We start from the raw sequence: 14,188 nt of genomic DNA on the forward strand, positions 1-14,188 counted from the left end.
TCATCCATCAGTGCCTGGGGATGGCAGTCTCCCATCCCCAGGGACTGATGGATGTAGTCCTGAAGCCCTCTATTATTTGGTGTGGGTTCTATATTAAAAATAAGACATGTAAATACCTAATATAAATATCCTGGATTGGATTGGAACAGAAAAGAGGAAATCAATGAAGCCATTAGTGAAATCTAAGTGTGTTGAGGTAGCTAGTAAACATACTGATATCAGTTTCTTAGTTTTGACAAATATCCTCAGGCAATGTAAGACATTAATAGTGGAAGAAACTGAGTGATGGGTATAGTAGAATTTTCTGTATCTTTGTGACTTTGCTGTGTTTAGAAAAACTAAAATTAAAGTGTTAATCTTTTCAAATATATAATGTTAATCTCAAAGCATGTAATCTCAAAATGAGAATAGTTAGATAAAATTTAGTATATTTTAACTATAAAAATAGAATAAATCTTACATATTTTTTTCAGTTCTACATAAACCAACAAAGAATTATGATGTGCATTTGTGTAGACCAGATCAGTGATTTATTAGTATTTGGGTGCTATCCGGTGATAGTTTTATTTTTATTTATTATACAATGAAATGATACTGTCTTTTTACTTTTCTTAGAGTGTTTGTAAGGATACTTGGAGTTATTCGAGTAATACGCATGGGACATTGCCTGCTCACTACTTTGGGGTTGCTCCTGCAGGTGATGGGGAACCATGTGGTACCAGAGGTTGAACCCAGGTCTTCAGCTTTGAATAATCAAAAGCCAGCCCTTTGAGCTACCTTTCTGCCCCATAGAATCATATATTCTTGCATTTAATTTTGTAATTTTTATTTGGGGTCAGGATTTGGGCCATAATCGGTGGTGCTCAGGGCTTACTCCCAGCTCTGTATTCAAGTATAACTGCTGGTGGTGTTTGGGGGAACTGTAGGTAGTGTCAGGGCTTGAACACTACCTACAAAGCAAAGCAAGTGCCTTAACCCATATGTTGTATCTATGGTCCTCTTCTTACATTTTTATATTAATCATATAACTTAAATCATTTCTATAAATCTGGTCTGTTTTGTTATAACACTAGGATGTGAATTTTAAGCAGGGTGGGTTGGAAGATCCTTTCCAACCTAAGATTCAACTATTCTAGGAATTTCTTCCATGCACATGTCCCTAGAGAGAGACTCAGAATACTCCTGCTTGAGTAATGTCTATAGATGCTATTTCCCACTATTGATTGGGAGGGAGGGCCAAGGGTCGGTGGAGGGCACCTTCCTCATGTCAGTGTGAATCCGAAGGGAACTGGCATTAGACTTTTAGAGTCAAGCACCTGGTAGAGCAGATTCCAGCCATGCAACCATCAGCATAAATCTGGGCAGTGCATGTACCAGGAAGGAATCTGTGGTGCAGCAGAGTTCAAGGACAGGGCTTCAGTTCCTGCCAAAGCATATTGGCTAGAGGAGCATAAGTTTGTGAACTCTGACAGTGTGCAGTAATCTGAGCAGATTCCAACAAAGCCCAGGTCTCATCCCCACACACTGTGATTGAGTTACTATGTGGAGAAGGTTGGTAGTATTGAAAAACATCTCTGGGATGCTAATGAAATACTAAGCTGTGCCCAGATTGAGAATGTCTGTGCTAGTCCCAAGTGAGCAATGACCTTACTTGCAGAGGGCAACTGGCAGGAATGAGGCACATGTGCCCAGAGAGGAGCAGGGGGCTTGGAATCAGGGAGCAGAGTAGGAGCACACATATTGCCAGGGATGTTTGGGCCCGGAAAAGTCTGCAGCGCCTTTTGTCTTTTTCTGGTTTACCAAATGATCCTGATTGCCTGTGACTTTCAGGTAAAGCAGAGCATGCTATCCTGCAACCTAGAAACTACCTGGATACAAGCTAACTGAAGGACAGCTAATCATTCTGATCCATTAGATTTAGGTCAAGCATCCGCTTTGGTATCCCATTACTTGCTTTTTCAGGGAGAAGTAGCTTGTTCTTCTTGACTCCATATGTGGCAGAATTTGTATATATTTGATATCTGACCTTTGATTCCATTTAATTTTTTTTTTAGCAAATAGCCTTAGCCTCTCATCTTCCCAAGAGTTTTCTTTATCATTTAAAAATTTTATTTATTCATTTTTAATTAAATCACAGTCATTTAAACAGTTACAAAGTTGTTCATGTTTGAGTTTCAGTCATATAATGTTCCTACACCTGTCCTTTCACCAGAGTTTGTTTCCTGCCACCAGTGTCCCCAGTCTCCCTCCCACCACCCTCCCCCAAGCCTGTCTCTATGGGAGGCATTTTCCTTCTCTCTCTCTCTCTCTCTCTCTCTCTCTCTCTCTCTCCTTTTGGAGATTAAATTTTGCAATACAGATACTGAGAGGTTATCATGTTTGTTCCTTTACCGATTTTCAGCCCACAGCCTTTACTTGCCTATATTCTGGGCACTTTTATTCTCTCTCTCTCTCTCTCTCTCTCTCTCTCTCTCTCTCTCTCTGTGTGTGTGTGTCTCTGTCTCTCTCTCTGTCTCTCTCTCCTTTAGGGCATTATGGTTTGCAATACAAACACTGAAAGGACCTTTTATTTCATTTTATTTTTGAAGAAACCACTTGTATGAGGGGTTATGAGATAAAAGGGCGGGGAGGAGTTACCAGTATTTACATCCGTTCTGCTTTAGAATCAGCTCAGGAATAAGAGAATAATTTCAGTGAGCAAAGCCACCAGACACTTAGTATGCTGAGCAGATGCACTCTAGAGCAGGGTTCTGAAACCATGGGGTACACTGATGTCACCTGAGGGGTTTCAGGGATGTCAAGTCTGGGTGGTACTTGAGGTTTTGCATCTTTAACAACGCAATGCTGATGTCAGACTGGAAAGCTTTCCTTGAGAACCTCTGTCCTAGAGAGAGACCTGGATGAGGAATATATTGTAAAGGGGATATGCCTAGATCTCCTTTTGAGCCAGAGTTTAGAGAGGAGAAGGAAAGAAATCAGGGGGAGTAAGAAGAGAAAGGGAAGTAAAGGGCAAATGGGGGTCAGGACTGCAGTTGTACTGGTGGGAGAATGGCATAGCCACATTTGGCATAGCCATATATAGCCATACTCAAAACACATACACAACAACACTGAAAACATGAAATCTACTGCAAGCACCAGAAGTTTTTAATGTGCCTGTCAAGGTGACAGTTGGCGTGCTGAGGGGAGATAAGGAATCAAGGGGGAGGATGGCGACAGAACAATTGGTGTTGAAATGTTATATGCATAAAACCCAACTATCAATATACTTTGTAAATTACAGTTATTTAATTAAATAAAAAATTATTGGTGGGGAAGGGGGTAGAGGGAGAAGGAGAGGGAGGGAGACCTGACCGTGCATCCTGTGTACCAGTGCTCAGGGTCTCTTCCAGTGACTTTTCTTACTTGCATCTAAGGAAATATTCACCTCATCAGTCATCACGAGATACCAGCAGTATCACCATGAGAAGTTCCAGGATACAGTAAACAGTTTCGTTCTTTAAAAGTGTTTCTTGGGCCAGAGTGATAGTACAGTGGGTATTTACCTTGCATGCAGCTGACTCAGGTTTAATCCCCAACATCCCGTATTATCCCCAGAGCATGGCCAGAAGTCATTTCTGAATGCAGAGCCAAGAGTAAGCCCTGAACATTGCCAGGTGTAGCCCCAAACCCAAATAAATAAATAAATACAACACTTTCTCAACCAGGGGCCTTATAGGATATGTCACAGGGGGCTGCCATCTGCACTCTGCTTCAATTAAGGAGCTGTTCTGGTGTATTACAACTTGCAGTGCCCTGGATTGTTAGCCTATATTAATCAACACCATGGATTTTTAGTCTTAAGACATAAAGTAGGAGAATTCTTAAACTGAGCTCTTTGAGTAAATACTAGCTGACTGTGTCCGTTATGTCTTTCAATAGCTATTGACAGTGGGCTTTGGTTTTGCTTGGAATCATCCACTTACCATTTTGAGGCAGCATGAGTTGGTGTTCTTCTTATTTTATTGATTGGGAATCTGAGATGCTGGGAGGCTCTTTCTAACAGCTTTCAGGGGGGATGCAACTATAGAGCACGCCCATGTGCTTCCCTGAAAGGATATCATAGTCTAGCGGGAGACATAATTCAGATATGGGAGTATAGGTGGAGAGAGATGTAGTATTGATTTTTCCAATACTCAAAATAGGAAGGATTAGCAGGAACTTACTTGTGGGGAGGAGGAATTCTGAGCAAGAGAAGTGGCCCTGGTCTCTTGGGGAATGAATGAAATTGTCATTACACTTGAGGATCTGAACAGGTCAAATGACCACAGTCACTGCTGGTCTCTTTATTGAGTTTTCATAGTTTTGTAATTCCTGCTCTGTAGCTTCCTGTGTGCTATCATGTCATCATAATTATAATAAATGCCAACATTTTTCATACTTTTGCACTGTTTAATAAAATTATAGTTTGTCTCTGAGTTTTATAAATAAGTCATTATTTTTACTTTACTAGAATAAAAATTGCAATAAGACTCCCTACCCACACACATACACTGTGGCAAGATAAAGCAGTAGACACCATGTACTATTATGTCACTCATTTTTCTAGAGGTAAGTAATTTTTTTAGCTACAACTAATTAGCTAAAAATACACATCTGTACTGTTATGACTGTATTATGTTATTAAATCAAGCAGTGTGAAGAAAGTTTCAAGGACAATAGACTTATTTCTGGAACAAAAGATACAGTAAGAAATAAAGCTGTGACTGGCAGAGGGATAAAGAGCTAAGTTCTATTAGGATGTGCTGACTTTCTCTTTTTCTACATCTGTGTTAGATTATTACAATTAACTCTGCCTTAAAGCATATGATTCCTCAAGAGAGTCAAATGATGAACCTTCATAATTTACATGATTTTATAAAATTGCTTTAAGTAGTGGTCTTTAATGAAATGCATAATTTTAATAAGAATACATACTATGTTAAAAGGTAGCATATTTTTGAAAACAAATTTTAATCTAATAGTTTCTCCTCTGGAAATCAAACCTATAAGATGTACAAAAATATTTAAATTATGTATGATACAATATTTTTATCAAAGAAAAATGTAGATAGTATAAATATCATTACCAGTACAGGATTGTTTAAATGAATTATGGTTCACCCCTACAATGGAATATATTATGCTGCCACTGAAAGAATATCTCAAGTGATTGATACAGAAAGATGTCAAGGTTATCTTAAGGAAAATACCAAGTGGCAGAGCACTGTGCATGGTATAAACTCATTTATGAACTAAAAAGATGTGTATTTATCTGTAGAGACACTTACCTAAACATGCACATTCAAGTCCTCCCATTGTGTACGAAGCTGTCAGAAGTACTTGGTTTTAAACTTAGTTTTGTGTTTTGTTATAGCCTGGGTGGCAGAGTTACAATAGTGTTCAAGTTTCTGGTACTGATGTGCAGAATTATTGACACCCCTCCCCCATCCCTATGTCCACTTGATTCAACATTCTGTCCATCTCACCCTGGCCTCTGTTATTTGTTGACAGAAAGTTATGATTTGGCTGCATATTGTTACTTTCCTCAGCACCGCTTATGTGCTTGGGAGACCTTTCACTGGTGTTCCCATGTTAATTACTTTTGAGAAGACAGTTGCAGCACTGACTATATGTGTGAAGAGAGTATCTTTGTTCTTTCCTATATACCTCCTGAATTCTTAACTTTTTGCCATGGAATTTATTATTTTGATAAATGGATACAAATATTTAAAAATAAAATGTATTTTCATTATTTTGATTATGCGGTAATGCATTTATATAAATAAAATAAATTTTATTTAATTAAACATTTTATTATGAACTAAGAAACATTTCCAGTCTTCTCTTACAGGGAGGGAAATCTGCTTTAATTTATAGTTTTATTAATTATTTGTCATAAATAATCCTTGAAAAAGTTACAATATGAAAAATAATTTACATGATTATAATTATATATGCCCTCCAGTTAAAACATTTAAAATTCGAATAATATTAGCCCACACTGAAGAGGACCTCGCCTCCCGCCACCCCCCCAAACCCCCCCAAACACACACTTGGTGTTTATCCTTCTCTTAAAGTGTCATGGAAACATTTGATAATGATTCAGCCATATTGAGCTATTCATTTCATTTCTAGTGTTAGGCTTTTGTGCAGATGGTTTCTGATCATATGCTGTTTTTGGAATGACTCCGACTTTTCAGATTAAAAAATTAGTGAAAGATTGTTTTTCATTATCTATTAGCTTCAATCTCCCCGTGATGTATTCGATATGCCAAACACAGTAACAACAAAATCTCCAATGGAGAAGTTACTGGGCCCGCTCGAGCAAATCGATGAACAACGGGAGGGCCTTTACCTTTACCTTTATTAGCTTCAATATAATGGAGGACAGCTTTAAACATGAATTTTAGTTGGTGAGATAGCCCAGGGGTTGAGGCACTTGCCTGTCACACAGTTGACCACAGCTCACTCCCCAGTGCTGCTTGTGGTCTCCTGAGCACTGCCAAGAGTCACTCCTGAGCACAGAGCCAGGAGTAGCCTCTGAGCACTGCCAGCCCATAAACACCTCACCTCACTTTTTTTTTTAAAGAGACTGTCATTTTTATGACTTAATGTAATATTTTTCAGAGGGGGTATTTTCAAGTAAGTTTTCATACTATAAATCACTTCTTCGCTTGCTTTTCAAGAATGTGTTCTCCCTTGAATAACTACTTCACTGCTTGTCTTGATGTTTCTTTGCTTGCCTATTCCCATTCAGTAGAAGCCTGTGATCTCTCTCAAACATATATTTCTCTCTTCCTCTCCCCTCATATAAGTTTCGATAAGACTTTCTTGTTTCACACACACACAAATAAATAAAATCATTTTTTTAATGTAGGAGAATTGCTAATTATTCAACCACTGATTAAGCTGGTTGAATTGGGCATGAACTCCACCTTATTTTTTTTTTATAAATTAATTTATTGAATCAATGTCAGAGCAGTTACAAAGCTTTCAGGTTTAAGTCTTGGTCATACAATGATGAAACATTCATCCCTTCACCAGCGCCCATTTTCCACCACCAGAAACCCCAAAATGCCACCCATCCCACACCCTCCCCCTACCTGTGGGGCAGATGATTTCCACATTACTCTCTCTCTACTTTGATTACATTCAATATTTTGACACCAGACCCACCATTTTTATTTGGGATTTTACCCCAAAACTCAGATCTGCCAAAAAGGCAACAGTAGAAAATTTGTTTTCTATTGATGGTTATGAATAAAATATGATGTCACGCAGCTGCAGTAGTGGCTGCGTGATTTTGGAATTCTGAAATTTTAACAATTAAATCTGGAGGGATTTCTGCCAAACACCTGCTGGGTTTTGAGATTTGTTCCTGAATCTCTTGGATCATGGCCATTAAGCAGCTTGATCAGGAGCCAGGAAGGCCATTCGTGGGTGGCAACCCGGGGTCTTGTTGGGGTGGGAAGGAGAAAGGCTGGCTCCACCCCCATCCCCGTGAGGCCCTGTGTGTCTCATCACTGCAGGCCCAACCTGACTGTTCAGTGGCCTCTGGAGGATGAAAGTCACCGAACTTCCAGGGGGGAGCAGGTGGAGGAGCAGCACCCTTTCCCCCCTGGGTGGCCCGGTGCCAGTAACCTACTGCGGGGACTGGATGCATTTCTGCCAAAAGCCGCTAGGTTCCGAGATTTGTTTCTGAGTCTCTTGCATCATGGCCATCAAGCAGCTTGATCAGGAGCCAGAGAGGCCATTCATGGGTGGGACTTGGGGTCTCATTGGGGGCAGGAAGGAAAGGGCCAGCTCTACCCCGATCCCAAGAGGCCCCATGTGTCTTGTCACTGCGGGTTCAACCTGATTGTCCAATGACCTCTGGAGGATGATGGTCACCAAGCCGCCAGGAGGGAGCAGGTGGAGTGACAGCACCTTTTTCCCCCTGGGGTAGCCGGGAGCCAGTAACCTACTGCAGTTACCAGACGCATATCTGCCAAAAGTCGCTGGGTTCTGAGATTTGTTTCTGAGTTTCTGGGATCATGACTATTAAGCAGTTTGATCAGGAATCAGAGAGGCCTTGCCTCCAATTATATATCTGAGCCGGACGTGGTTTGTGGGTGTGTCTCCCACATACCTAACATTTGGCAATTTACTTTCTTGCAAAACTTGGCCCCAAGTTGCTGGGGTCTGGCCAAAGGCATAGCAGCAATTTTGAAGGTACCATCAAGCTGTTGATGCACTCGCCTGACAGGTACATATTGACCTGCTGGTGGCACCATACACCCATAAAATCATTTCTTATATGTTCTCATATGCATTATCTCTGACTTATCTTTCAGACATACAATTTTTTGTCAACTTCTGTTGTTCCCTACTATGTACCATAATTTTTGTCTTTCTTTATTTTCTCTACTCTCTCTATGCAGTTCACTGTGACTTTTAGACTCTGAGAGACATCTGATTGCATCATGTCACTCTGGATGGCCAAATGCTTTTAGGTAGAATTATCTCTCTATTCAGGTCAGCTCATTACTGTTGGTTTCTCATGTCTGGCCTACCGAAAACTAGAATATTGATTTCTGGGACTATCAAATGTGTCCAGGAATTCAAGGTAATTTGAAATAAATCGTACACTTAAACCGAATCATCCATAAAATTAGTGTCTAACAACTCAACAGAGGGTATTAAAAATTCTGTTAAATTTGCACATGGCGCTCTCACTATTCGCAGATGATATGATACTCTACTTAGAGAACCCAATAACCTTCACCAAAAAACTCCTAGAAACAATAGACTCGTATAGTAAAGTTGCAGGTTATAAAATCAATACCCAAAAGTCCATGGCTTTCCTATACGCAGTGAGAGAGAAGAAAGCAACATGAAAAAAACAATCCCATTCACAATTGTGCCCCAGAAAATCAAGTACCTAGGAATCAGCTTAACTAAGGAAGTAAAGGACCTGTACAAAGAAAACTACAAAACGCTACTTCAGGAAATAAAAGAGGACATGAGGAAATGGAAAGATATCCCCTGCTCATGGGTCGGGAGACTTAACATTGTCAAAATGGCAATACTACCGAAAGCATTGTATAAATTCAATGCAATCCCTATAAGGATACCCATGACATTCTTCAAAGAAATGGAGCAAACACTCCTGAAATTTATATGGAACAATAAGCCCCCGTGAATAGCTAAAGCAATTCTTGGGAAAAAGAAAATGGGAGGAATCAACCTCCCTAACTTCAAACTGTACTACAAAGCAGTAATAATTAAAACAGCATGGTACTGGAACAAAGGCAGAACTGCAGACCAATGGAACAGGGTTGAATACACTGACATCTCCCCTCAATCATATGATCATCTAATCTTTGATAAAGGTGCAAGTAATGTGAAGTGGAGTAAGGAAAGCCTCTTTAATAAATTGTGTTGGCATCACTGGACGGCTACATGCAAAAAAATAGGCTCAGAACTCTGCCTAACACCATGTACAAAAGTAAGATCAAAATGGACTAAAGACCTCAACATCAGACCAGAAACCATAAGGTACATTGAAGACAAAGTTGGCAAAACCCTCCATGACATTGAGGCTAATGGTATCTTCAAAGATGCCACGCCACTGGCCAAGCAAGTGAAAACAGAGATAGATAAATGGGACTATCTTAAACTAAGAAGCTTCTGCACCTCCAAAGAAACAGTGACCAAAATACAAAGACAGTCTACAGAATGGGAAAGGATATTCGCCAAATACACATCTGACAAGGGGTTGATATCCAGGATATACAAAATACTGGTTAAACTCCACAAGAAGAAAACATCCAACCCCATCCAAAAATGGGGCAATGAAATGAACAGAAACTTTCTCAAAGAAGAAATCCGAATGGCAAAAAAGCACATGAGAAAATGCTCTACATCATTAATCATCAGGGAGATGCAGATCAAAACCACAATGAGATACCATCTCACACCTCAGAGACTGGCCCACATTCAAAAGAACAAAAGCAACCGATGCTGGCGTGGATGTGGCGAGAAAGGGACCCTCCTTCACTGTTGGTGGGAATGTCCACTGGTTCAGCCCTTCTGGAAAACAGTATGGACGATTCTCAAAAAATTAGAAATTGAGCTCCCATTTGACCCAGCAATACCACTCCTGGGAATATATCCCAGAGAGGCAAAAATGTATAGTCGAAGTGACATCTGCACTTGTTTGTTCATTGCAGCACTCTTTACAATAGCCAGAAACTGGAAGAAACCTGAATGCCCAAGAACAGATGACTGGTTAAAGAAACTTTGGTACATCTACACAATGGAGTACTATGTAGCTCTTAGAAAAGATGAAGTCATGAAATTTACATACAAGTGGTACAATATGGAAAGTATCATGCTAAGCAAAATGAGTCAGAAAGAGAGGGATAGACATAGAAAGATTGCATTCATCTGGGGGATATAAAGTAACAAAATATGAGATTAATACCCAAGAATAGCTGAGATCAGCACCAGGAGGATTACTCCATAACTTAGAGGCCAGCCGGGTATCCTAGAGGAAAGGGCAGTTCAGATAGAGAAGGGAGCACCAAATAAAGGGTGTTTGGAGGATCCTCCCAGGAGGGGAGATGCATGTCGAAAGTAGACTATGGACTGAACATGTTTGCCACTCAATTCCTCTTTTGCAGACCACAACACCCAAAAGGAGAGAGAGATCACAGGGGATTGCCCTGCCACAGGGGCAGGGGGGATGGGGGGATGGGGGTGGTGGGGATATTATCCATGGTGGTGGAAAATGGGCACTGGTGGATGGATGGGTATCTGATCATTGTATAATTGAAACCAAAGCACAAAAATTGTAAATCTACAACTGAAAAAAAATAAAATATAATTATGTAAAAAAAATTTGCACATGTCCTTAAAAACTGTAGATTCAGGTGTAGATGTAGATATAAACAACAGCAACAAACTTAGCAAGGGGAAAACTTAGATTTGGACTCCAGACTCTCACGTTCTAGATCTAACTCACAACTGGTCCAGGAAAAGGTTCAAACCTCTCATTAACAGATGCACTAAGTCTGTACCTTTACTTGGCTACTTCCCAGGTGGATAACCTTTGTTCTTCGAGGTTCTGGTTTACTCTAAAATTGGGATAGCTATTGTTGGATTGCTGTGAGAATTTCAGCTGAATATATGTAGTTTTGACACATTGGCTCCACAGAACTGGCAAGAGAACAGGTCATCGCAGTCTGCCCTGTCCTACCCATTGTACAAGGGACAGGAAAGGAAGGACAGACCCTAGAGGGAGGATGAGTACGAGAAGCCGTGTGGACAAATAAGACAAAGACAAGACAGACAAGGTCAACCAATAACTCTGGGAGCCTCTAGAGGGAGAAGACTCAGTTTATTGCAAACAGGCTTATGTTTATATACCTTGAGAGAAAAACTAGAACAATGGGTGGACACCTTTTCGGGGAGAGATTTCTGCACAAGCCCACAAGCTTTTAAACAGGGTGTTCTGGTTCCTCACTCTCTCTGGCTGACTGGCAATTAGCTTGCTCAATGGTCCCTGGTGCATTGTTTTAGTAACTGGGCATTGTGTCCAGCCATTTAAAGAGGGAGGGAGGAGTCACTACTGGGAAGTCAAGAGGGCTCTGGCAAGGGAGGGGCTGCTTATGTCTCAGGAGCTCATCCTTGACCCCAACTGTTCCCCCACTTGTCACCTGAAGCACCCCACAAATATATATATATACAGATATATTCATATATATTCATACATATATATTAGTTGAGTACATACCAAGGACCCAACATTATTCTAAGCCCTTTATGTATTTAAACACCTGAACAGTTGTAGAAGATTTTTAATTCCCTTTTGACAGACTCTACTGGCAGGCTCTGTCATTTGCTGAAGGTTGTGCAGTTAATAAGTGGAACTGATAGTTCACTCTCTTAATTTCTACCCTAGTCCAGCCCTACCTCCTAGTACCTGGATTTGTTTCTTTGTTTCTGTCCCAGAATTTGTGAAATATTCTGAGTGCTGTGCCCTGTCAGACATATGTGAAACACCACCTGTTTTGTCCTGAAAGACTTCAGAACACAATCCACGGTGGTGTCACGAGATCAGAGAGCGTACTCTGCACCATCCTGCCTGATCCTGCCTGCTCTTTACTCATTCCCAAAGCTAAGCTTGTCTCAATTTTGGCGGTTGACCTGAGTAGCAGTAGCCACAGGTCTTTCTTAAAAATCCTGTGAAGAAATGTTTTCAGCCTTGTTCTATCATGACATTTTTCTGCCCCTTCCTCTATTTATAGATACTGATGTTTGAAGTAGGGTTTGCCTAAGTGGGAAGTGGGTAACATTTGTCTCTTTAAAACCACCCGTGCAGTAGTAAATCCTTCCTGTTCTACTCTTTCCTTTCTCAGTGGATCAGTTTAATTAGAAGTTGTAGACTCTGAAGAAATCAGAACTAATGGAAGTGTCATGTATAGCAGTGCTTCTCAAACTTTACTATACTTAAAAGTCATCTGGGGTCCCTGTAAACTGTGAATATTGATACAGGTATGTCTGGCTGGAGACCTCATGTTCTATGTTGCTGACAGGGCCTGATCATGTCTGTGCTGCTAGTCTCTGAGCTGTCATCAGAGTAGCAAGGATATAAAGACTGAACTACCACACCAGGGAGGCATATCGTCTTCTGCAGTGAATTTAATCCAAAGGAACAAATCTCTCATAGTGGAATTAAATGGGCTGACTTGAAGAAATTTGTCTAATTCAAACCTTACCTTGACTGCTGACCAAAACAGTTGTTCCTGATAAGAGAAGAGAATAGCATAGTCTCTTAAACTTTATTATAAACACATTTCCACCCATCAATTTAATTTAGTGACTCTCAAATGACTTCACTTATTCTCTCTTCGTTCTGTGCAAAACGATCTTTGTCTTGCTATAGACAAAGCTGAGTTTCTCATGACCAGGGAAATAGATAATGAAACTGTTTCTGGTGCAGAGGCCACATGTGTATTTCCAATCTCATCCTCTTTGCTCTTTCTGACGTTGCCTGGATAAAAAGAAAGTTATTTTATTTCACCATCTTTGACTGAGAGTTCAATAGGGATGTTTATGAATAATTCTGTTAGAAATGGCCTGATAACCCTCACTTAGATGATGAATCATGGTACAAAGCATCACATATGGCTATGTAGTGCTGCCAGAAATTAGAAATGATGTGGCTGATTCTACGTTGTGACAGCAGAGATTTATATTCTCTATTTCCTTTTCCAGGGAGGAGAACATTGCTACTACCAGGGCCATATCCGAGAAAACCCTGCCTCATTTGTGGCATTGTCAACTTGCCATGGACTTCAGTAAGTACCCCTCTTCAGTGACTGCTGCTACCCACCCCCCTCCCTTAGTTTTCTTCATCTATTCTTTCAATCACCTATATTTTAACTTTTAATGCATTATAAATTAAACCCCCATGTTATGTTAAGGAATCATTTTAAGTCAGTGGTAAAACTGATCTTTTTCTCGTGGGGTTTATAAATCAAATGTATTTTAAAATTAGAGTTGTAGAGAGCAGGGTGTTTGGAATGATAAGGTACTGTGAGGTGACACTGGAAACGATTTTTTGTTTGTTTGTTTCACCCCATTTGTGGCACGAGAGGTTTGGATAACTCTTGTCTCTTTTTCCGTGGGTTGTTTAGTCCCCAGATACTAATTCGGCCCTTATCCTTCTCGATGTGAATGCTTACCTTTTTATTGAAGTAATAGAAATTTGATAGACGAAATGCTTCACTCTGAACAAAAACCAAAAGCTGCAAAAGGATCAGGGGTGGGAAGAAATGAGTGGGTAAAGATATTATGGTGCATCTACACAATGGAACACTACACAGCTGTTAAGAAAAAATGAAGTAATAAAATTTGCCTTTACATGGATGGACATGGAGAGTATCATACTGAGTAAATCAGTCAGAGGGAGAGAACATAGAATGGTTACACTCATTTTCTGGATAAAAACAAAACAGAAAACATAATGTCCAAAAGTAGAAGTAAGTGTCATGAGGATTGGTATGAAGGGGGAGGAATAGTGTAGTTAGGACAGAGAAGGGACCACTATGACAATTATAGTTGGAAATGATCCATCTGGACAATAACTGAGTGCTGAAAGGAGGTAAAGTGATATGCATGA

The 14,188-nt window shown here is 40.2% G+C and overlaps 1 protein-coding gene across 17 annotated transcripts in view; it reads left to right on the forward strand.

The window, feature by feature from the left end:
* Positions 1 to 14,188, forward strand: part of ADAM22 (ADAM metallopeptidase domain 22) — a 264,012-nt gene that overhangs the window by 161,357 nt on the left and 88,467 nt on the right. For all 17 annotated transcript variants that reach the window (XM_056118006.1, XM_056118007.1, XM_056118009.1 and 14 more), the window contains exon 5: positions 13,282 to 13,364. In XM_056118006.1, the coding sequence (XP_055973981.1) occupies positions 13,282 to 13,364 (83 nt within the window). The remainder of the gene's footprint in view (positions 1 to 13,281; positions 13,365 to 14,188) is intronic.

The sequence above is a fragment of the Sorex fumeus genome, unplaced genomic scaffold, assembly GCF_029834395.1.
Source record: "Sorex fumeus unplaced genomic scaffold, SorFum_2.1 ptg000037l, whole genome shotgun sequence".
Lineage (NCBI taxonomy): Eukaryota > Metazoa > Chordata > Mammalia > Eulipotyphla > Soricidae > Sorex > Sorex fumeus.